General features: G+C 35.5%; 2 protein-coding genes across 30 annotated transcripts in view; one reads left to right on the forward strand and one right to left on the reverse strand.

Annotated features, from left to right (window-relative positions):
- The window catches only part of LOC117337129, a 32,676-nt gene extending 18,821 nt beyond the window's left edge, over positions 1-13,855 (forward strand). Inside the window, exons 5-11 of one of the 29 annotated variants that reach the window (XM_033897930.1) lie at positions 2,739-2,849; positions 3,245-3,295; positions 4,116-4,196; positions 5,663-5,877; positions 9,053-9,158; positions 10,727-10,879; positions 12,849-13,855. In XM_033897930.1, coding sequence (XP_033753821.1) covers positions 2,739-2,849; positions 3,245-3,295; positions 4,116-4,196; positions 5,663-5,877; positions 9,053-9,158; positions 10,727-10,843 — 681 coding nt within the window. In that variant the 3' untranslated portion in view covers positions 10,844-10,879; positions 12,849-13,855. Of the gene's footprint in view, positions 1-2,738; positions 2,850-3,244; positions 3,296-4,115; positions 4,197-5,662; positions 5,878-9,052; positions 9,159-10,300; positions 10,400-10,726; positions 10,880-12,848 lie in introns of all 29 variants that reach the window. The other 28 variants (XM_033897931.1, XM_033897932.1, XM_033897933.1 and 25 more) reach the window with 28 other exon arrangements.
- Positions 13,856-18,454: 4,599 nt separating this feature from the next.
- Positions 18,455-25,898, reverse strand: LOC117337132 (F-box/LRR-repeat protein 2-like). The gene is made up of 2 exons (XM_033897957.1): positions 25,797-25,898; positions 18,455-22,739 (listed from the first exon to the last, which is right to left on the reverse strand). Exons 1-2 carry the CDS (start codon positions 25,818-25,820, stop codon positions 20,859-20,861), a joined length of 1,905 nt encoding a protein of 634 aa, XP_033753848.1. The 5' UTR covers positions 25,821-25,898; the 3' UTR covers positions 18,455-20,858.

A 25,898-nucleotide genomic window follows, 5' to 3' on the forward strand; every position in this document is an offset into this window, starting at 1 on the left:
AAATTATCAAAAATAGCCCGTTCTCAATAGATAGACATTCCTGGTCCTCTTCCGCGAACGTGCTTTGCCTCATACAACACTCATCTACCCTCACAGAACAGAAATCAAAAGTCATCTATTTTGTTTCCTTTTCAGTGTTTATATCTAAATATTTATTTTTTATATTTCAGCCAAATCTAATATGTTTATTCTTCCTTATTCTCACATTTGACTCCTCGCCGACAGGTGAACACTGAGACCCATGCCAGTCCAAAAGCTGCAGTGGCCTCCAGGCGTGCACGATCCCATAGCCACTTCACGTACCACCACCCAACGGCCGCTCCCAAGTCCTACCACCTACCACCACCTAAGACCATCTCTACTCCCTCACACTCCTATGTCCGACGACCGAGGAAAGAGGTAGTAGTAGTATCTTCCTTCTCACGTCCTCGACCTGCTTCCGCCACGGACTCAATCTACAGAGTCTATTCCAAGAAGGCGGCCATGGCTGACTGGTATTACAGTAGAATTCCGACTATCCCATACTACTCTCCCTGGTGGCCTTACTACACCTCCGCGAGCCAACAATACCACAGCTATTATCCTATCAGGTCACCACGTTTGATCGAAACCGTCTATGGTCCGAAAGTATCTTCGGCAACCGAGTGGTATTCTAATTATTTTTCGGTGTTCCCTTCAAGATCCGTGTATCCGGCCCGCTACAGGTTGTACGATTACGATTACCCAACCTTCCACCGTAGGACTGCACGGTTTCTGGCCATACCTCTCGTACACAAACGAAAGTACGCCGGAAAGGTGAAATTGTCTTCTTCACATAAGCATTTTTGTGCTTGCGAAATATTTAAGGTTATTCACGAGAAGATAGGGGTGTATTTAGTTATTTATAAATCTTTTTTTTTTAATTTTTTTTTTTTTTTTTTAATTTCAAGCGTTTTGAAATGCACCGATAATTTGACAAAAAAAAAACCCTCAATCCTCATGAATTCTCTTAAATATTGTTTTGAAGTGAAGCGTTCTATAATAAATCAGATTTGGAACGGATTCCTTGTTGTCCATCAGTTTGTCGCAAGCAAACTAATCAGTCTGGTTCGTTGCAAACCCATTCAGCCATGGCTGTCATGCTTGTCCTCACGTCTCACCATCAAAACATGTTCTCATTGTAACAGTTCTATCCACAGCAGCAGTGTACATATATTGTTTCGTCTAAATCATGAACGAACATTTTTCGCTTTCTTTCTGACTATGTATGTTGTTTATTCTCATGGGAAGGACAGCGCGCGCTAGAGCTTTGTTGCTATGCATTTTTGTACTAACCGATGGGTGTTTCCATTTTCAGACAAAGTGAATATCGCTTTCAGTCAGTCAGTTAAGCATGCGTAAACATGTGGAAGTGTGAAGCATGATGGGATACCTGAATGACATATTCCACACTCAGTGACGTCATGTGGTGGTTGGTATTGCATGTGTCGATGTCGCCAGCATGGCTCTGTGGTGCTTTCGTGTGTCTCTCTCCAATAGCAGCAATTGTTATTATTTTATCTAATTGTATCAAATTATGAAATAGGTGACTTTATATTTAACTGATGTTTATTCTCATGTTATACAGATGATTATATGATAGAAGACACAGATGTTTTATAAAGCGAGTGATACTGCTCACAGATAAATCGTTGTTCATCACGTTTCTAGTGTCTTGGAAGATACAAAAAAAAGGATCAAATACGATATGAAAAGGAATATCTAAAACAATGCATCACAGTGTATACATCTCGAAGCTCAAAGAAACATAGAAACATATTGTTATATACTGTGAAACGTAGCATATTGTACTATCATCATGTATTATTTGATTTACACAACGATTCCTTTTCTTTCACGCAATTTGCGTTTTAATATTTAAAAATGCATATAGCAACGGTATGACATCAAATACGCCCATCACAAACGCTCCTCGGCGTGTCATTAAATGATCAGGGCCCTATGTTTTTTGTATATGTGGCTGCACTTTCAAATTTAGGGATTTAATTGGTGACCTTTTATCTCGATATCTAGAACCAGCATAATAGATTCAGAACTATACTTTGCATCTTTGCATTCGTTCGACTCGTTTATGCAATTTGTTGGAAAAGCCTCAACAACACGCATCTATTTATTACGATAAAACCGAAAGTTTTATATATATGATTTATGTTGTTAAACATACTTTTTCTGTTCTGGTGTTTTTCAACGCTTGGACTAGCAGAAAGGTTCTAGCTTTCTTGTTACTATGATTTATGCATAAACGTTAAAAGAGTGTTATCATTTGGTATTGTCATCAAAAAGTATTCCTCCATACATATAGTCCGCACAATGGGTTCATAAAAACGGAATTAAGTGTGTAGAGAATATAATTCGTGTATGTGAGATGCAGAAACTTCAACGGAAATATTTTTCAAACGGTTATTTCTGTGATATGCAGTCATCACTCACTTTATAATTATTTTCATGAAGTCGTGACAATGATTTGGATAATTTTAACCTGAACTATAAAGCAATACTATCAATGTATTTTTCTTTCAAATATATCACAAAACGGTTTTTTATTGAAATATTTTAAAGTGAAAAGTTTTTGTATATATTTCGAAATAAATGAATAGATTATCATTAAAACGATTCTAGCTGTTATGGATGAGACAACGAAATTCGTCTTCAGCCCATTTCGTATTGTCCAGCACTGATCTTACCTTGTTCCAAAACAGGCCGCTCTAGTGGGAAGCAAGGTCGACGTTGTTACACCAAAAAGCCGTAAACCCAAGTCGGATTATGCTGCCAAGGTTATTCGCAGAATTAGGAAGGAAGAGAGGGAACAGGTATTTATCATGGACCTGTCAAAAAGACCAGCTATAGAAAGCCTTCTTTATAGATATTCGAGTATTTCTCTCTCCTGCTAGTTTGGAATCGTATTCCTCAACTTGCATTTCAGTCTGATATTGTTTTCCATTGTGAGATGTAATACCTTAAAAGTCTAGTTAGAGTTGAGTGTGTGATGTATACTGGAATGATGAAAGACTAGTTATAGATGTTGTAGAACACATATGTTATACCCCTATCCTATTTGGAGAGAACTAGTCGATGGAACTTTCTCAAGAGGTTGATCTGTATGCACGTTGTTTCCCTTTTATGTATTTTTTTCATGTTGGTTTTTATTTTAGTTATTACTAGAGTTGCTGCTTCTATCATAGTTCGATCCTATTAACCTTTACAGACTGCCCCTGAGGATGTCACGTGTTCATCGATGTCCGCATCCAAGCCAGTTGTGAGTATTACCGCCGACGCCGTTCAGGACACACCATTTTATTTCTCCTACTAAACCGCCATCTATTAACATTCATTTTTTTCAGTGTCATCATAACGGTACAAAACCTGTCGTCATAATTGAACACATTGTGCAGATGCTTGCTCTAATCTAGCTATTGGCGCCATATTGTAAATGATCTGTAATGTTTCACAGACAATTCTATAACCAAACGTTATCAAGCTTTGAGTTTTACAAGCTAGCTTCAAGTTTGCTCATTTGACTGTGGGTTTTGTACACAAAGATTCCATTTCTGTTTGGCGCGATATCAAATGTTTGATACGAAAGCACTTGTTACAGACGAGAAAATGAAAATGCATGACACGTGTTGTATAGCTGCGCATATCATTCGTTGTCTTCCCAAGCGTTGCTAAGCAATACTATATTATAAATCCACGAAATGAAGGTAAACCGTTGTCCTTTGCATGACAAGATCTTTCATCCATCAGTTTCCATGACACCGGGACTGAAATGGATGGTATATAATCATTATGTTTTTAGTTTCATTTACACCAATTCATAATGATGGAGTATTATTGAAAACAAAGATTTTTAAAGATGTTTTTAGCAGAACTAGTGTTAGTTCTATAAATGCATTTCATTAATAACCTTTGGTTTTCAATACGTATTCCCTCATGTCCATACATCTACATACACACGCACACACCAAACGTTGTGGGAGCAGGTGGACGTTTTCGTAATTAAGGTCCCAATGATGTTAATATCATGACGTCATTGGCTGTAGTCGTTATTAGTGTTGATTCCAATCACATTATTTCAGTCGACAACGTCAACAAGAGGAGGAAAAGCTATCAGGGACGTTGATGGGTTTTCTAAACCCAAAAATGTTTTGTCTTGGCAGGTTTGTAAAGAACGTGTTTCGTGACTTTGCTAATTGTAACGCTGTATTAGAAACATGTTGCAGTATCTGTGCTTTAGCTTAACAGAGCATCTGTCTTAGCTAAGAAAACGCCTTCCATGTCAAATGTACGTTCATGTAAAGCAAATGAAGATATGTCAAATGTCTTTTGCTTCCAGTGTTGTTGCAGGATATTATTGTAATAGGCTATTATTTTTCCACTTGCATGATGTGTTCTCTCGCGAACAGAAACAAAGAATTACGTAAAATACCGATTTATTTTTACTATATATTTATTTATCAAAGTTTCACATTAAATAGTACAAATCAGATTTTTAGACTAAGCATTGGTTGCAAATTGATGTATACAGCTTTATTTGTTTATTATTGTTTTTGCCATGTCAATTCATTAATCGTCTTTATATTTTCAATTGTAAGTTTAACTGTTTCATCAATACACAGCAAAACGTTATGTAGTTTCCTAAAAGTCAATCAAGTACAAATAAGTGACTGTTTATTTTTTTATTTCATTTATTGTTATTAAATTCAATCAATTCTCTAATTTATTCAAAGTAAAGGTATCTTTTGTAAAGCATAAAAGCTCCTTTAAGTCAGCTTTTTCTTGTTCTGTTGACGTTATATATGTGTTCCGCAATATCTGTCTCTGTGTTTGAAGAGTAATGCAAATGAGAAATGGGTCAAGATCTCTTTTAACTACCCAGTCTTTTTTACGATTAAAAACATTCTATTAATTCACTCGCCTGTGAAGTTTTAATGTTCAGTTTAAGAAACAATCAACATTTGCAAACTCTTGCCATGCTTAAAATAAGCTCGAAATACGCTTATCTGTCTGCGATTCAGTGTGATTTTGTTTTTGTCAAATGCATTTCTTTCTGGTGTGATTGGCGCAAATTTCATTCTATGTTTATAAATATAAATACCAAAACTTGCTTTGCTTGATCAATCTTAAAAATACGTAAAATAAAACAACATACCTGGTTGCACAAACTCAATTCAATTTGTATTAAGATTTATGACCTGAATTTGGAATGACATGGAACATAAATTGTGTCCATTACCAAACGAAAGAACTGCATATTTTTTTTAAAACATTATTTCTTTGATATCAAACAATAATATACTTTCCAGAATATAATATCAAATAATAATTTCGTCATTTCTATTATTTCTTGAGAATTAATGTACATCTAGCAATATCACTAAAGGGTATATTTTATGTTTCATACAGTTAATGTCTTGAGATTGGATTATAATCCTACCTCACCTTAATATTCTATCTCTAACTAGACCTTAACAACTGGATCGTCTGTATTTAAGCATGCGCGGACATAATCGTTTATTATAGTACAATTATCTTTACTGCCATTAATTATATTGTAATAAAAATAAGTAAAACCATATTTGAGAGGTAGAACCTGTGATTAGCACGTTCCTGTTGCTGATTCCAGTATCGTATTGAATCTCGCGTGGATCCAGAGGATATCATCCAAATGCCCAAAACGTATGCAGCTGTGAAAGAGCAGATGAAACAGGTCCAATGCAAAATGGACAAACATCGCCAGCTAATGGACAGGTATCTAGAGCCTGATTTGAAACCCGAATCCGAAGACGTAAAGAGTAAAATAATGAATTTGTACGTGGATATGGAGCAGAGGAACCCCTCGTAAGTGACGGGACCACATGCCTGCCACCGGGACGAATGCAGTGCATGGATTGGTTAAGATATTTCGCGCTACAACTTTGTATCTAGACTGGCTCTAACTCGCCATTAAACAGGAGTGGTTATTACCAGATTAGCCTTAGTATCTAATGTACTACTATAATATATATATACATGTAGAGATTTATAAGTCTACTAACCTATTTTTCCACTATTGAAGAAATGATAACTTATAATGACGACTTTCGAGTGTTACACCGCCATATCAATGACATGAAAACGCCAGAACATTATTCAGTCTAACTCGGATTCTTGCCGTAAATGATTTTTAGACATTTAAGTGTCTAGATATAAAGAAACAGAGCCTAGTGAAAAAAAACACATATTCTAAAATTGTTAAGGACTCAAAAAATGCCGTGATGCTTCTTCGTGTTTGCATTTTTGTTGAACTATTTAAAAATGAAAACCGATGTATGTATCAAATCAGTAATGCCTTCAAAAGTGGATCCGTAGCTCGCTTTATTGCTGCATTTCCTGTGTTTGTACGCATGTGTTGCTAACCTGCCATTTGCAACTGTGTCCAAATGAAACTTTCGAACGATGCTAGCTTATAATAAATTCAGAACCGAAATCCTTTAATAAATATGTATGCTTATCTTTCGATAGCAAAACATTTACATCAAATCTAACTTCTAAGCTTATTCTGCCGAAAGTTTCGGATTGCAACCCACCCTTTTTCCATTTAAACATATGTTGCCAAAGACTTGTGTTAATTTACAAACTGTTCTTGATATTTTACTTATCAAAGAATATTGAGGGGAATTAGTAAGATGATGCAATGGGATCCTCAACCAGGAAAATATTGTTCTATGTACATACAAATTGGCGTACTGTTTTAGAAGTTACTATCAATACCTAAACTAAGGGAAATATTTATTTTGGAATGTGTTTATCGTTTTGGAAATCGTAATATTTACATTACGTAAGGGAAATTTTGCATATTTGAAATTTTCTGCATTATTTCTGAAGCCATTCTGGACTATGTGGTTATATATAAAAGCTCGTCTATTAGTTTGGTCTGAGGGGAAGGTTGTGGTGATATATCAAAATTAGTCTATCAATTTGATCTAAGAGGAATGTTGTGATGATATATCAAAACTCGCCTATTAATTTCGTCAAAGGGGAATGGTCAAGTATTTACTATTCAAAAATTAAAAAGACGGAAAACTAATACTGGTATAAGGCTTTGGTAACAAGTGTCGCCTCTAACATTTCAAACAAACCTGAGCAAGACGTACTCCAATTCTTGTCCATTGTGTGAAGAAACGTCGTTACCTTCCCACATGATCAACACCACAAAACAGTACATCCTTCATTTCATCCGTAGATTAGTATCAACATGGATGGTCCTTTATGCACATTATTTGCATGCATTTCCACTTTTCAGTTTTCTATATTCTATTTTTGTGAAAGATGTAGCTGCAGGGAAATGTGATCTGTGATTATTATTTTCTTCTTCTAAATTTGATTTCTTCTATTTTCGAACAGGAATTATATTGTGTTTTCACTATAACAATTCCTTATATTCTTTCGTCTTTCGATATATATGTAATAAGGATGTTGTTTATAAAGACATACAATGTATGTAAGTCAATTATATGTAATAAATACTATTGATTGTCCAAAAACAGAACTAGAAGTGAAATGAAACTTGATGAAACAACTTTAAAAGGTAAATAATATATTGTCAAATTTATACATATACTTCTTTATTATGCTTAATACTTAATGAAACGAATCTAACTTGGCTCATCTGTATTGAATGTTTCATTATTCTGTTAAAAAGAAAGACGAAAGAATATTTTAAAACTTTCTGTGACTCACACTTTCCCTATCACATTTTAACTTCATTTTCCGTCATATATACAGTATGACACAACTTTTCAGCATGAAACGTGACGGTACTCAAATGTTACTCAGATATGACACTTAAAAGTACACATGAACTTCATTAATTATACGAAATCTGGCCTTCCAGGTTTCGTATTTGTAGTTGACCGATTAAAATGCTTTGCTTAACTTTATGAATTATTTACTATTTCCAGGTTGTCAATTTTAGTTCATATTAAGTAATCTCCTCATGTATACATTAAATCTCGATAAAACCATCTTATCGATAATCTAAGAAATTAAGATTAATTAATGTACAATACAAACAATATCTATGTTTATATTTATAATCATATTGTGGTCTTTTTGTTGAATTATTTGATCCGTGTGTTATGAAGTTTATCCATAACCTACACAACAAAATCCTGGAATATAAGTTCTCGTGTACGATTGTGAGTTCCCTCACGTTAATGTGTGTTCCACCTAGACTTGTTTCTCATTAAGCTGGTTACAATGTTACTATCCAGGCAATGAAGTATAAGTTTCAACGCTGATAACTTGTTTTTCATATAATACGAAATAAATGCCTGGATATCATGCACAATGACAGTACATTGTAAAATGCATTGAGAAATGAAATAGTCACCAAAGCGATCATTTGTAGAAATTTTAGAAAATAATTGTAGTAAAAGTGCAACCATATTCTCATACATCAAAACAGATATGAGCATTCATCCATTATGATAACTTTGTTTGTGAAATTATATATAAGTAGTGGATGAATTTTCCTAATAAATACATATGTATTAACAAATAAATCACTCATTCAAGAATATCAAATGATACTAAAAGTATTCATTTTGCTGAAAGAATGATAAAGGTATTATAATTGTATTATTATTGGCAAGTATTATATTACTATAATGATAATAATGAAAGCTACTTTTATCTGGTAAACGATGATATCGCTTTGTTTGTGAATTCCATTTGTGTCTTGTTTTGTGTCCAAATATCCTTAAGATTGTACCATGTCTTTCCGAGCATCCTTATCTGACACTGGCTAAGCATACGTTTCCATATCTATGCACGGCTGCTACACTTTGAATTAGGAATGAAGCTTTATCAAAGTTTGCTTCGGGCTGTTTTACCTCTCAAATTTAAATGTCTCACGGAGAACACTCGCCACTGTGACACAAAAGGAAGATCTCTGGTTCCCTATGAATGCCGTTGATTGCCGTGGTTGATATATACTAACGATCCATTCTCTTTGTCTTTTTCTGACCTAAAGTCTTTTCAGGGCAACCGGAGAAGGCGTTACGTCATCATCAACTGAACATAGCGAAATTACTACATCGGTACGGGTACGAGCAAGTTCTGTACGCCCGCCGCCTGTCGTAAGTGCTTGCTTCTTGTGCAGATGTCGTCATAGGTAGTGCTGCTTCGTCGCCGGGACAAATACGCTTATTAAGATTTAGTTTTTTGTATAAATGTTTTTCCGGGGGTTTTTTGGTTGTTTTATTTTTTCACTTCATAGAATTTTATCAAAACTCTGTTATAAATACTGCAAATTACAAAAATGTCGTCGTCAAATAATATTTCTGAAAACACCACTGACACACAATAGAGCGTGCACTTTACATATAAATTGGTAAATGGCAATATATGCCGATGTACGCCATCTACAAGTATAGTGACACAGTCGCCTGATTAAACCTATTATCATGTCATCAAACTTAATTTCTACCTTTACATTTTAAAACTTTTTGTCAACAAAAAAAATTGTTTGTCTAAAAATGAAAAGCGGATTGAATGTCCTGATGTAATATTTGCTAACTTGATGTTTCACATGTACTTGATATTGTTTCTTTATTGTGATCTCTTTATATTGTTTCAAACAGGCAGCAACACTACTGTAGATAATTGCTAATGTGAATTACGCCATGCATGTGTTGCTGCGCGTTATATTTTCATGTTAAGGATAACGATGTATTTTCTGTGGTGTGAACGTGTCGCCAGATGCCGCGCGTGTGGCCTATGTGTGCCTGTTTATGTGTATTGCATCTGTGCTACATGTGTTAAACAGCAATATGACCCTCCAGTCGATAGATACGAATATCGGTTCGGGTATCCGTAGCTACAAATATAGTGACAACCTGGACACAATGTATCAAGTGCTTTCGTATGTAATCTACAATCGACTATATTTCATTATCCCTAAACATCCAAACATCCTTTCCTGTTCTCCTAATGATCCTGTAGATCAATAGGTCAATAAATGACGTTACTAACACAGTTTTAATAAGTTACTATATCACTAATGTAATGTTGTCAATCATTTCATTAATTTATATCAACCCCAAAGACTTTTAAAAACATTGTATGGATATTTGGTAAGTGCAAATATTCTTATATACAAATGTAGATGTATTATTACTTTTATGATGAATTTAAAAGGAAGCACATCGGTGTACCTACTCTGATATTTCTCGGAAGCACTGCCATGTGACTTTTTTGCTTTTACATCTTTACAATTTAGCTAGCAATGCTTGAGATTGACCTCGATGACCTTTGATAATCCGCAAATACGCGCATCAGAGGGGAACGTGTATTGTAAGATCTAAGACCAAAATCTACCGTATGCATTTCGTGCCCCCTCCCCTGTGATTTTGGGTTTAAGTAGATGTGAGAACCCCTTCCTATCTACCTTTCTTCACCGTTTATTCCAGTGTAAATACGGGTTTCCTTTTCCTTTTATATCACCCCCTTTTTGTCTATAATAGTTACCCGGGTACATAAAAATCTGTAATAAATCAATGGTAGGACAATCCATTCCATAGAGTAGATATCGAAAAATGTTAAACTTTTCAAGTCTTCAATATATTCAATTCGGTAAATCGTAAATCTCTATATATATCTAAGTAATGATTAAGTTTAATATTTTCGAACTTTCTTACAATATCAGAGTTTTACACCTGGCACCAAGTTTCATGGAGATGACGAATATTCCCCAATGTCCGATGTTCGTAGACGAGTACGGAGTGTGATTCGCAAGAACAAGAGGGCTGCCTCAGTCCTTTAGTACAACCGGAGGTCAATCTTAGGTACAAAGGGGAGGGTAGGTATGGATAACAGGATCTAGAGTAGATCTCGGTGTTTGTTCCCTTCTTGTCTACATTATCTACACAAGAAACAGAAACTTTCAAAAGAATTCAGATATTTGAAAATAAATTCGCTTTATGTTAGTCAGAGAGCGTATTCACTTTTAGGAAATATTCTATTCAATAGGTAGTTAACACCGACTGATATCTTCTTCTTTTTCAACATTATCAATTACTGTTAACAAATTTATATAAATATGTATTTTAATGATTCAAGTAGATTTGAAATTTCGTGTGTAACAAATATTCACATAATATCACAATCATATCTAAATTATCTCGCCGCGAATATTTTTCAAAGAAAACATATCAAGAAAAATCCTTATCTAATATATCCTGTATATGTTATTTAACGGCCTTGCGATGAGGTGATTTAAATAGGAATTAAGGATTTGTTCAAGATATGTATCTTACAGTATACAATTTAAAACATTTAAAAGTATTTGCAATGAAGGGAACAAGTGCTAGATACATAACTATGCATCGTGCACAAAGCCTACTCTAGCATTGTATATCCATACTCCTAATAAACTGTGATCTATACACGGGTAACCGTCTGGTGTGTGATCTTCCTTCTTTCCCCTGGACGCGACTGATGACGTCATCCTCAATATACTCATACCAAGTCTCCAGAACTGCCCTCACTCTACGTCGATTCCAAAACCTTATGCATACACTTATGTTGATGACAGCTTCATTTCTGATTGGTGTACAATATAGAAATAACAAATACATTATAAATAATATCAGTAAATTTATTTATGTAATTATACATTGGCATTAATTATAAAACAAAGAGGAAATTTACGTTACAGTAGAGTACTAGTGGACGCCATACGATTTTGTTCAGAAATGGAGCTCCGACAACATTTATATATATGCAACATCTAAATTCTTGCGTGCACTAAAATAACTATAGATCCGTCCTCCACTATGTATAACAAATGAAACCTAGTATTTTATTATATTTACACTATCCATGCACGACCAACTTTCACGATAGTCACGTTCTAACTCCCAGAGACAACAGCCGATGATAACCGAATCACCTCTCCACCAACTGTGAAGTTGCCGGATATTTGCGCGGATGTTTTAGTCGACTTTAGAGACTTCTCCTGGAGAACTTTCCTCTATGCTTGCGTATGCATCGTAGCGTAGCATTATTAGCCTTCCATGTCTGTCTGCTATATATACACATGCTTGTGTTTATGTTCTCAGTGTAGTTATCATTCACTTTCTGTTGCAGCAACCATTACTAAATAAATGTTTTGTCTAATATTCATTCAAAATATATTATAAAGCATCTAATAGTCTATACATTATTAACAAGGTTGGCTGACACGTAGAGAAAATTGCATATTGTTAACAAGGATCTGACACGTAGAGACAAATGTCTATAACTAGTTGAATAGTTCTAACGTTGTTTTAAATGTTTTGAAGATGTTTCTCCAACATTAGTGAATGATATTACATTGCACTGCATGAGTAGTCTATTTCATTCTATACTATCCTCACGTGTGACAATCGTAAGTATGAACCAATTTTCTTGATTATTTTTTTATTGTTTCATTCGATATCAGTAAACGGAGCTAAAAGCATTAATATCTTAAAAGGGTATTATCATTAGATATAAGAATATGTAAGTGATTCCAAATCGATGTTCAAGTACCTAAGCTGTTTCAAATTTTGATAAAAACATGTACATATTAAAAGAAACGATATAAAAAGAATCCACCGCGGAAGCTATAACTTTTGCAAGCCTATTTTATTAGTACATATCATTCTGTAATTCACTGTTAATCTTTCAAAATCAAATTCGCAAAGATATCCGTATAAGTACCAGTTGACGGCATTCGATAGAATCTACAATAGAGACACTAAAGTTGTAATAGGAACTAACACAGTGCTATTTTGTATTATTTTCAGGACTAACGTTCGGATGATAAATTCTTGAGAGTCAATGTTGCAGAAACTGGCGTTTCTCTTTGAAAACGGTCTCCAGGCTACACAGACATTCTGACATATTTTCATACCTTTTCTTTTTGGTGCGCTTTAAATGGGTCAAAACACAACATGGTACGATGAATGGTACAAATAACTGCATCGAGCCGGCACAGGATTGGCAAAAGAGGTCAAGCTGCCCGACAAGTATATCAATCTACGGGAGTTACTTGTGAGCATGGCATAATCTTTAAAGGAAGTACGGGACTATTTTGTTATCGTCAATAGTGAATGTGGTAAAGTTGCCAACAAAACTACACAAACAATATATAAGGATTCGAAACATGGAAATGGATTCATTGAAATTTTGTCTTGAACTGAGATTTACAAGGTGTCGAAAGTGTGTAATTAAAGTCACTTTATATGAAGAAAAAAAATCCAGGGGACATTGGATTGTCTTGTTCCTGTACTTTATTAGATGACCAGCAAGTTTTCAGATGTAAATTAATTATGCTTACTATCCCTCTCGTTTGTGTACAAAGTTTTTTTTATTATTGTGTGTAAAATTCTCCAATTCATTATTATACCTGAATTGAACTGCCACAAAGCCACATTGTGATAAACGACATCATTTCTATTGTTTGAACTGTATGATAACAAACTCTTTCATCTTTCATACCAATAATAGTTATGTGCTGGACAAAGTTGTTACCAATATTGCATTGTATTGGAACTACAAGAGAAAATAAGACATGTACATAAGCTATTATTTTAGGACAGTATAGATATAACTAATTTATTATATTTGAATAAGATTAAAGTTTCTTTACTACTTTGTGTTAATTTAACTTATAAAAGATGTACAGCATATTATGAATTGTATACCCTGCTTAAGGTGCGGTTTGTTCTAGAAATGGAGAAATGTACGTTATTTCATGATATTGTTTACATTATTATTAATTTAGCTACATAAAAAATGTGAACGCCCTCGACGTACTTTCGTTGTTATTTATCAGTTCAGAAGATTCTTACATACACAATTGTTTTCCAGCCAAGAGTGGTAAGGGTTAGGTGAGCTAGATAAACTGAGGTAGGCGGACGGACGATGTGCCATGACATAATCACTCCTGGTCACACGATGCAACTTTTAACGATGTTCAAAAAATGGTTGACATCGGGGATGATCAATATCATGAAAAAATCGAAAACTATAACGTCAGTATACTTCACTGTAAATCAAGGTTATTTTTCCGATATTACTTCCATAATGAACTCTCCCTTCTCCGATACGAGTCGGACACGGCTACTGATATGGCATCTCCAAGTAACTCTTTTAACTAGTATACCATACGATGCATCTCCCATGCAATCTAGGTAGATTTAGAGAGGCTCGTCTCGACAGAAGTGAAGCAGTCCTCAAATAGGTTTGTTTTATGTCTATATTGGATATGTTTAAAAACCCTTTAACATAACTGTCAACCACATTTTGTTTGAATTCAAAACATCTTCCCAACACCTTCGTCTCTCGTTATCGTTACATCTGAGCTCAATTAAAAACTAACAAAATAAATATTTTGAAATTTCTTAAACAATTCAATAAAACTTGCATGTATATGTTGGGTGTTTTATTCGTTCTCCTGGGTAACATGTAACAAGCATCAATCTTCAAACGTAACAAACCTATTAGCTCTTTCAAATACAAGAGGCCCATGCGGCCTGTATCGCTCACCTGGTTGGATTAGACCAAATGTCAAAATGATGTTCATGTTCAAAAATTCGTTTTATCTGTAAATCTCCAACAATGCTATATATGGTTATAGTGTGGGGATCCCAACTGCTTTAAAGAAATAATGAAGTCCAGACTCTCTAAGGTTTGAAAGATCTCAAGAATTGTTTTAGAACATGCATTCATCACTTTATGACTAGTAGATATTTAGATGAATTACGTTCATTTCCCCTATTCGGCTCCTCCCCTTTGGCCCTTTGGGGGTCAGAGTCACCATTTATGCAAAATCTGTTCCCCTTCCCACAAGGATGTTTTTGACCAAATTGGGTTCAAATCAATTTATAACTTTATGACTAGTAGCAATTTAAAGAAATTACCTCTATTTCCCCTATCGGGCCCCACCCATTTGGCCCGTCGGGGTCAGAGTCACAATTTATGCAATATCTGTTCCCCTTCCCCCAAGGATATTTCTGACCAAATTGGGTTCAAATCCATTCATAACTTAATGACTAGTAGCGATTTAGAGGAATTACCTCTATTTCCCCTACTGGGCCCTGCCCATTTGACCCCTGCCCACTTGGCCCCTCGGGGGTCAGAGTCACCATTTATGCAATATCTGTTCCCCTTCCTCACAAGGATGTTTCTGACCAAATTGGTTCAAATCCATTCATAACTTATGACTAGTAGCGATTTAAAGGAATTACTTCAATTTCCCTGATTGGGCCCCTGCCCCTTTGGCCCCTCAGGGGTCAGAGTCACCATTTATGCAGAATCTGTTCTCCTTCCCACAAGGATCTTTTTTACCAAATTGGGTTCAAATCCATTCATAACTTTATCACTAGTAGCGATTTATAGGAATTACCTCTATTTCCCCTATTAGGCCCCACCCGTTTGGCCCCTCGGGGATCAGAGTCACCATTTATGCAAGAACTGTTCCCCTTCCCCCAAAGATGTTTCTGACTAAATTGGGTTCAAATCCATTCACAACCTAATGACTTGTAGTGATTTAAGGGAATTACCTCTATTTCCCCTATTGGGCCCCGTCCCTTTGGCCCCTAGGGGGTCAGAGTCACCATTTATGCAAAATATGATCCCCTTCCACCAAGGATGTTTCTGACTAAATTTGGACGGACGCCGCGCCATGGCATAAGCTCACCGGACCTTTGGTCCAGGTGAGCTCATAAAAACTTAACATTTCATCTTTTAACACTGTCATAATAATGATAAATTTTTATCATTTTATATACTTTGAAAACCACAATCAATGATGTATACAAAGACATCAATGTAAATATCGCATACACAACACACAGGAACAAAACTAAATCTATCACAGATATTGTAGGGAAATTCTGGGATTTAACATCTATGTAAAGAAATAATAATCCAGTCGGATAATCACAAAGAATAACATCACATAAAAGAGATATGTAAATTAACATAAATGAACACAAACAAACCTTTCCGAGATAAGATATATGGAATGAGAGGTAAACGTATACCACCCGGTATGTCATTATACGACATAGATACAGTAATACATTATTTTATCTCACCCAGGAATACTCAATTAATTGGATATCGCCACTATTAGGTACACAAAATGTATCTACCAATAGGATTGTATGAAGCATTTGGCTTCGTGGAAGTTTTTGTTTTAGTGCAAGGTTAGCAGAAGTGGACAAGATGTGGATTTCTCACTAAAAAATAGCATGCATGTATGTACATGTATGATAAAAATATATAAATGATACAGTAAAATTTGATCTAAAAAAAGACGAATTTTTTTATCAGATTAAGTCGATGTTGTCAATTGATAAACCCTTTGGTGGTTATATAGACAGAGGGGTCTGCAGAAAAGTGGTGTAAAGTAAAAATATCAAAAACTATAAATGATTAAAGTTTTGTGAATAGCAAATAGCAAATCCTAATACATAATTAAATGATTTGATAATTAGACAAGGAAAAATAAATGTAACAAGAGAAAGATAATACAAGCTAACTATTTTTCAATGAACAGGTCATAACTTTCAAATATGTACATTTATTTCCAGTTGTTTGATATCAAAAGAGAAACCAGAGCAATAGCATTTCATCACAATAAACATTGATATGTATTAATAGTTATCCAATTGTACTTGAACTCCATAGTTACCAATTCAGTTACCAATCTTGCAGTAACCAAATCAACATTTACCAATTCTGCAATCACTGATTTTACAGTTACAGTAGCAAAATTCACAATCACCAATTCAACAGTAATAATTTTTCAATTACCAAATTCACAGTAATGATATCGCAGCAACAATATCAAAGTATGTTTCCAGTTAAATCCATGTAGTAAATACATATGCAGGGAGAACTTTTATTCCATACACAACTAGTACATAAACTGTCAGTAATCAAGGGTGTCCATTATCAGGACAACAAAATGATCATTTGGTCTCTATCACACGTTTCCTCGGGCTGGCAATATAGTGCCAGTAAAATCCAAAACATATAACAACAATAAATACATGTTAAGATATATAATTAATGAAAGCTCTTGGATATGAATAAATATCATATTGGATCATGTATGACAAAGTAGCCAATCTCAGTAAGGATGACAGTAAGGCTTCAAAAGTAAAGATACTGTGCACACTTCACTACAACAGTACAGGTGTTGTACACTACAACAGTACCGGTGTTGTACACTACAACAGTACAGGTGTTGTACACTAAATTAGGACAGGTGTTGTACACTACAATAGGACAGGTGTTGTATAGACTACAATAGGACAGGTGTTGTATACACTACAAAAGGACAGGTGTTGTATGCACGACAACAGTACATGTGTTGTATGCACTACACCAGTACAGGTGTTTTATACACTACAACAGTACAGGTGTTTTATACACTACAACAGTACAGGTGTTGTATACACTACATACTGAACAGGACAGGTGTTGTATACACTACATACTGAACAGGACAGATGTTGTATACGCTACAGCAGTACAGGTGTTGTATACACTACAACAGTACAGGTGGTGTATACACTACAACATTACAGGTGTCTGTATACACTACAAAAGGACAGGTGTTGTATACACTACAAAAGGACAGGTGTTGTATACACTACACCAGTACAGGTGGTGTATACACTACAATAGTACAGGTGTTGTATACACTACACCATTACAGGTGTTGTATACACTACAACAGTACAGGTGGTGTATACACTACACCATTACAGGTGTTGTATACACTACAACAGTACAGGTGGTGTATACACTACACCATTACAGGTGTTGTATACACTACAACAGTACAGGTGGTGTATACACTACACCATTACAGGTGTTGTATACACTACAACAGTACAGGTGGTGTATACACTACACCATTGCAGGTGTTGTATACACTACATACTGAACAGGACAGGTGTTGTATACACTACATACTGAACAGGACAGATGTTGTATACGCTACAACAGTACAGGTGTTGTATACACTACAGCAGTACAGGTGTTGTATACGCTACAACAGGACAGGTGTTGTATACACTACAACAGTACAGGTGGTGTATACACTACAAAAGGACAGGTGGTGTATACGCTACAGCAGTACAGGTGTTGTATACACTACAATAGTACAGGTGTTGTATACACTACACCATTACAGGTGTTGTATACACTACAACAGTACAGGTGGTGTATACACTACACCATTACAGGTGTTGTATACACTACAACAGTACAGGTGGTGTATACACTACACCATTACAGGTGTTGTATACACTACATACTGAACAGGACAGGTGTTGTATACACTACATACTGAACAGGACAGGTGTTGTATACACTACATACTGAACAGTACAGGTGGTGTATACACTACACCATTACAGGTGTTGTATACACTACAACAGTACAGGTGGTGTATACACTACACCATTACAGGTGTTGTATACACTACAACAGTACAGGTGGTGTATACACTACACCATTACAGGTGTTGTATACACTACATACTGAACAGGACAGGTGTTGTATACACTACATACTGAACAGGACAGATGTTGTATACGCTACAGCAGTACAGGTGTTGTATACACTACAGCAGTACAGGTGTTGTATACGCTACAACAGGACAGGTGTTGTATACACTACAACAGTACAGGTGGTGTATACACTACAAAAGGACAGGTGGTGTATACGCTACAGCAGTACAGGTGTTGTATACACTACAACAGTACAGGTGTTGTATACACTACAACAGTACAGGTGTTGTATACACTACAACAGTACAGGTGTTGTATACACTACAACAGTACAGGTGTTGTATACACTACAACAGTACATGTGTTGTATACACTACAACATTACAGGTGTTGTATACACTACAATATGACAGGTGTTGTATACACTACAAAAGGACAGGTGTTGTATACACTACAAAAGGACAGGTGTTGTATACACTACACCAGTACAGGTGTTGTATACACTACAACAGTACATGTGTTGTATACACTACAACAGTACATGTGTTGTATACATTACATACTGAACAGGGCAGATGTTGTATACACTACAAAAGTACTGGTGTTGTGTTACTACAGCAATATTGTACTGCAGTACAGTACTGCATGAACTATGAGGGAAAAAAATTTAAGCATTCTTTGAGAGAAAAGTGACAACAAACTTCAAAAGCTAAAGTCCATAATGGCCACTATATCAGCTATCTTGTTCCAATCAGTCTAATAATTCAATGTGGAATTTAATAGCTGACAACAAATTATCCCAATAATTGTGAGCTAAAAACAAACTTATTTAATAAACACTCATGGCAAAGAGTTACTAATTTCCTAGATAAAGTAAATACTAAATTTGAGGTTTTTACACATTCACTGGTAATAAATCATTCTATAAATTAATATTAGCATGCATGTTAGTGATTGAAGCCACATGCAGCACGCATCATAACACAATGTGTCATAAGGAGAAAAATTACAGGTAAATAATGTCAAACTATATACTACACAGCACATGTTTGTATAATATCATAGCAGTTCTATTTGATGAATAGAATGGCAAACACTTGAATGGCTTAACATCATTAGTAACCAAAAATACAACATAAAAAACTAAATCAATGTTTAAAATACCAGAATATGTAGTTATTTTATACTGCATAAGATTTTATAATACTGATGCTTTCACAGAATTATAGTTCCTTATAAGATAACATTGTAACATTCATATAAAGTATGTATGCATTGGAATATAAATAGCATATATACTTAAGATTGTCCCAATTGTATATACATGTACAGAAACAAGTGTAAAAGTAAGTTATATTACCAGCTGGTAACACTAAAACACAATGGAAAACTTAATCACAAACACAGCAATAAGTATAGTGCAGTTAATATAAACTAAATAAATATGTACCCTTTCATAAAATCGGACTTGGTCCTGAATTTCTAATCAACAACCTCACATCAGCAGAGTATTTTGGATCAATCCCACAAAAAATCTGGGTCAGACCCTACCTCTGGGTCTAAACAGGGTAACTTAAGCTAGAATAATATTATGGTGTATCAACAATGAACTTCAAAAATAACTTTCACATTATATCCTTGTGCACTTCCCTGAAGATTGCCCCTTAATATGTACAGTACTTTCAAAATGATAGTATTTGAATAATGCTGCTATTAACAGAAATAGTTTCAGATGAAATATATGAAGACAAATTTGTTTTCCTTACCTAGGCTTAAGCTTGTATGTACTGTACAATTTTTCCAAATCTGTTAAAAGAATGTACATGTATAATGAAAATTACCCTGTCTATGCTGGGCCTCAAACTACTGATCATGGCCTCTCTCTTTCTCCCTCTTAGGGGAAATTCTTGACTAAAGGAAAGTTCTCATTAGCATGAGCTAGCCAGACAATCTATATTCTCTCCACTTTTAAACACAACCATCAGTACTCAAACATATAAATAAAAAAAGACAATCACAAGAAATAATTAGTGCGCTAGCATGATTGTACTTAAAACAGATTGTTGGAATCTATGATAGACCTTCCCCACACTTACTGCCTTAAGTGGAGTTCACACATATTCCCTACGCACAAAATGTAGGTGGATTTTTCCGACAGATAATACCTTGTCAGAGGTTAACCTACATCTCCCATCATTATATAATACTTATTGGAGTTTCCATCTTCAACCTAAAATAATACCTTGGTCTGTGTTTCTCCATTCACTAACACTGAACCTGCCATCAAAAGCTTCCACCAAGCAGTCTTTTATGCACATTCATTAAGTTTCGACTGGTCTCCAAATCGTCAACAGCAGAAACGGATATGTTCTCACAGAAGGACACATCCAGTGTACGCAGTCTTTTTGTATGGTCTTTCAGAAACTTTATACTTTTATTGGTCAATTTATCACAGTTGGAAATGTCTAGAGTTGTCAATCTGGGTAGACGCTTAGCTACACATTCGATAGCATCATCAGTCAGTGCCGCACACTGAGCTAAGCTTAGGTTCTCCAGACTTGGATTGTGGGAGGTGACAGAGTGCACAGTCAAGTCTGTTATCTGAACCATACTCAAGTTCAGTGACCGTAGTTCTTTGAACTTGACAACTTGTGTTAATCCAACGTCTGTTATTTTGGAACATGCAGACAAATCCAGTTCACGAAGGATTGAAAGGTTTTTCAGGGAACAAACTTCCTCATGTCTGGACACCAGTTTTTCAATTTCCCCAGGCACACTTTTTGTATGTTTATCACCAGTAGGTTTACGGAATATTTCAGTGCTATTGTATTTCCGTGTACATTTGCATTTTCCATGATCGTTGTGCTCATTTGGATCCCTCGACCCACCATCTGTACTCTCATATCCCAATAGGCCCAAGTCTGTGATCTCTTTACACCAAGCCAGTCGTAGGTATCTTAAATGTTTTAAATGTTTTGAGATGGTGATCATGCTGAGATCGGTGAGAGGAAAGCAGGACCCTAGATCAAGATGCACAAGGTTTGTGACTACTTTACACATAGATAGGATGAAACTGTCAGAGACGCTGGGGCAACAGTTAAGGTTGAGATGCGCAAGTGGAATATTGATATTACCACAAAGGCCTTCTATAAGTCCATGGGAGGTCACAAGGTAGTTCTCAGAAAGGTCTACCAGCTCTAGACATGGCAGATGTTTCAACTGCTTTATGGAATGGTCGGAAATTCTTCTGCATTTTCCCAGCTTCAAGCTCTCCATAACCATCAGCTTTTTACACACCAGGTTTAAAGCCCCATCTGTGAGATCCAAACATCCCTTCAAGTCAATTGTCTTCAACTTTGGCTGATGCTTACATATGATAGAAATTCCTGAATCAGAAATATCTTTGCAGCAGACAAGAACTAATTCCTCTAATTGGAAATTGTCCAGACTTACAAGAGCCTCTAACGCACAATCTGTTAATGCTGTCCTGCTCAAATTCAATGTTTTCATTTTTGGGCTTTGAAGTTTCAGGTACTCAAGAATATTGTCAAATGTCAACAAAGCGCTATTGGCACATATTGTCCTGCCCCGGGGAACATAGGATGCGCTATTAAAGGTTATCTGTACTGATCCCAGAGACAAAGATGTTAAATTAGGGCAAACTGTCACAATGCGATTGAAGGTAGAATCTGAGAGGTACCGAATGGCAGACAAATCAAGGTGCTGCACAGAACCTAATACAGATCTAAGTTTCTGCATATCTCCATTCATCTCCAGTAGGTTTCCTGACATGAAAAGTGAATTACAGCAGCTCAGATTCAGGCTAACCAGATTAGTACAATGGGATAACAACTCTACAAATGTACTTTCTGTGATATTACTTGACTTCAGAGAAAGACTCTGCAATGATTGGCTCAGCTGCTCACATGACTTCAGTAGCACAATCTTAGAGCTCAGTGAGTTGTCAAACTCGTCAACAATGAGATGAGGTAGGTTGCGTCTTGTGAGGTGAGGTGTTCTCTCATTAGATGTTAGGGCGTGGAAGTGTAGAACAATGTCATCTTGGAGGATCGGATCCAGAGACGCTTCATACCAACTTCTATTAACCAATGCAGCCTCTTTCCTATCCGAAACACTCAGGAAGCGCATCATATGGGCAACAACCTAGTCAAAAAAAAAATATACATATTATCACTTTGGTTTCACAAACAAACATGTTTTGTCTTTTATTCATCAAAATACTTCATTTATGTCTTTAAGATCAAATAATTGATCTTGATCATTAGGACTATAAAATATCCTTTGAGACAGAGAGAAATTAGTCTGAAATGATGAAAATATTAAGATTCTTTTCTAATATACAATAATGAATTGTGTAAAAATCACATATATATTATGTGAACTATATAATACAGTACTACACTATGTACCCCCATATGATCCTTCAATTCTGATGACTTACCTCCCTTTTGCAAAAAATTATATATACATTGTATGACATTGTTACGGTATACTGGTAGTGATAATTTGCTATTTAAGTGAAGGGTTAATTGCTTCAACATTTAACATTTCAATTTCTACTCAAGTTTTGAGTTGGACTCAATGAAACTATTAGATTTAATCTGTTCCATTTGTCCATGAATTTGACCATATTAGCATCATTCTACGTGTGTGAAAAAAATTATAGTGCACAAGCCGCCCGTCCACTTCTGTACTGTAGGCCTAACCCATACAATGATACAGTACATACATCAGGCCAGTTGGGGGGGGAGGAGGGGGAGAGATATGTTACGATATACATAAAATGCCTCACGGAGGCCTACATTAGGATTCTGAAAATATAAATGAAATTTTCAACAAAAACACTGGTAAAAAGGTCTATGTTTCAGTTCAGAATAATGACTGATTTTTGTTTATGTTCAGAATCAGCTCATAATGCTTTAAATGCCCATTTCCAGTCAAAATAAATTTGAAAACATCACGGTCCGATTCTATCCTTATCCTGTAAATCATCCGAATGGACAGTAGACTGGGAATCGTTCGTGTCTATCCTGATCCTGTAAATCATCCGAATGGACAGTAGACTGGGAATCGTTCGTGTCAAGTCCCTATATGACAGGCGGTCAAAATAATGCCTCCATTTGAATAAATATATACCAGGAAGTTCAATCAATCAAAAAGAACTACTAGTAAATATTCAATAAATATAGTGCTAGCATCACCTTTTAATTAGTTGTAGAGCTTGTATCAAGGTCAAAACCAACTCCGTAACAGGACTATTTCGCATCACAAATCAGTTCGTATCGAAGCAAGGGACAATCGGAGAACACAGATTAGTCATTACTCTTCTGCGCAGCTGGCAGAATGTTTTATAATAAATTTTAAATTCAATGACATAATTGATATTTCAATTAAAGCATGCTATTTTTGATATTGTTACGGTAATGGTTAATGTGTTCCATAATCGTATTTTTGTCTTTATAATACAGTTTGGTCATAATCTAATGACAAACTATTTCTTTAGCACAAACTATTAGACTTGCACAAGTTCTAGTACCTGAAGACTTAAGCTTTTACCTCTTCAATTGACTAGGAAAAATGCATGCTAATTTTAAATATAAGGATTGAATATTGCTTTGGTCGATTTTGGGGTGATGAATTGAGTTGCTCTTGAGACTAATTTAATGAACTGCGAATTTGCTTAGTAAAGTCTCAAGAGCAACTCAAATGATCACCCCATGAAATAAGTAGCACACCACAGTAGGACATGGGCATGGGCAAATAACTCCTGTATTATGATATGCATAAAAAATGAAAACATAAATGTACACTATAGTTGGTATATTCAGTATGAAGTAGTACATACAGGCTTCACATTTGTTAAAACTAAAATAAATAAATTCGTTCCGGATTTTAAATTTCCAGATTTTCCAAAAGTGTGTCTACACAGGAAATTTAGTTTTGCCTACAGCAAAACGTGGAGGCTCATAATCGAGGTAAGATAGCGGGAAAACTTAATATACAAATGTCAAAACAAGAATTCTGTCTTTGGGATAGAGATATTAAATTTCAAATAGGTTTCAGAAAAAAATATGTGTAGAGAATTGTGTCATTTTATCATAATATCATAATATTTTGCAATTTTTAAGCTATTTTTAAGTTGTTACCGTGGTAATCACAGCTCTACAAAACAAAGAAAAAATAAGTTTACTTATCCTTCAGAGCTGTATTAAAATCGCAAATGTTGTACAGATTACAAATATATATACTTTATTAGAGGCAATATGTAGGGTTTACTGTCAATGTTTACATATCTAAAACATTTGCCATATTTTTCAGAATTGGACATTTTTACTGTACACTGTACCAAGTTTTCTACAGCGAGAACTTGGGCTACCCATTAAATTGACCAAAAAATTTCAGATGATCCAACCACAGGGACACGTTACAATAGTAATGTATGTATAAAATATATGGGGGGTCGATATAAACATATGTTTATATCGACCCCCCATATATTTTATACATACATTACTATTGTAACGTGTCCCTTACTCCAACAATGTTAGAGGTCGCAGTCGGCAAAATAATATCCGATAGAAAAAGAGCCGACCAGCGGCCTCTTATGTTATAGGAGTAACGTGTCCCTGTGATCCAACTCAGTCTGTTAACACATTCCAACAAAATTATTCAATAACGTTTGCAAAATTTACTGTTTTAGCAATTTTTGCTATTTTCAGTAACAAATCCCTACTCCAACTCGCGTATAATAGTCGAGTTTGTGTACTATACGCAAGCTTGTGGTTTTCCCCAACCTGACAATAGGTGCCCTTATTATACTCAATGATCTCGAAAAGCCCCCTTTCAGCAGACAGTCCTACTCATCAATGACGGTGTCTCACGGGACCTCGAGTTTTGTCGCCACATTGCCTGAATATGTTGATTACGAAGTAGTCGCGTTTATGTAAGCTTATGCATACTGCCGTGAAGGAAAATTACCTCAACCCGAACTTGAAGACGTGACGAAGCTTGTCATAGCATCCAGTAAGACCGAATTTCCTCTGCCACACCAGATATGGTGACTCAGGGCCAGAGGAAACTCTTACATAAACAAATAAGCTTCTATCACTGTCTATGCTGCATACATTTGGATTTTCCAAGTTATTGTGGTTATATTTTATTTCTAGGAAGTTTTATCGTCTGATGTGGTTGTCAACTCACCTCGACGGGTAGTCGACTAGCCATCGCGCCGTCCTTTGGGGTCTTCAGTCAGATTCTTAGTCTAATTGTTACATCGTCATATCATTGCTCTGTGGTCAAGTC

The sequence above is a fragment of the Pecten maximus genome, chromosome 11, assembly GCF_902652985.1.
Source record: "Pecten maximus chromosome 11, xPecMax1.1, whole genome shotgun sequence".
Classification (NCBI taxonomy): Eukaryota; Metazoa; Mollusca; class Bivalvia; order Pectinida; family Pectinidae; genus Pecten; species Pecten maximus.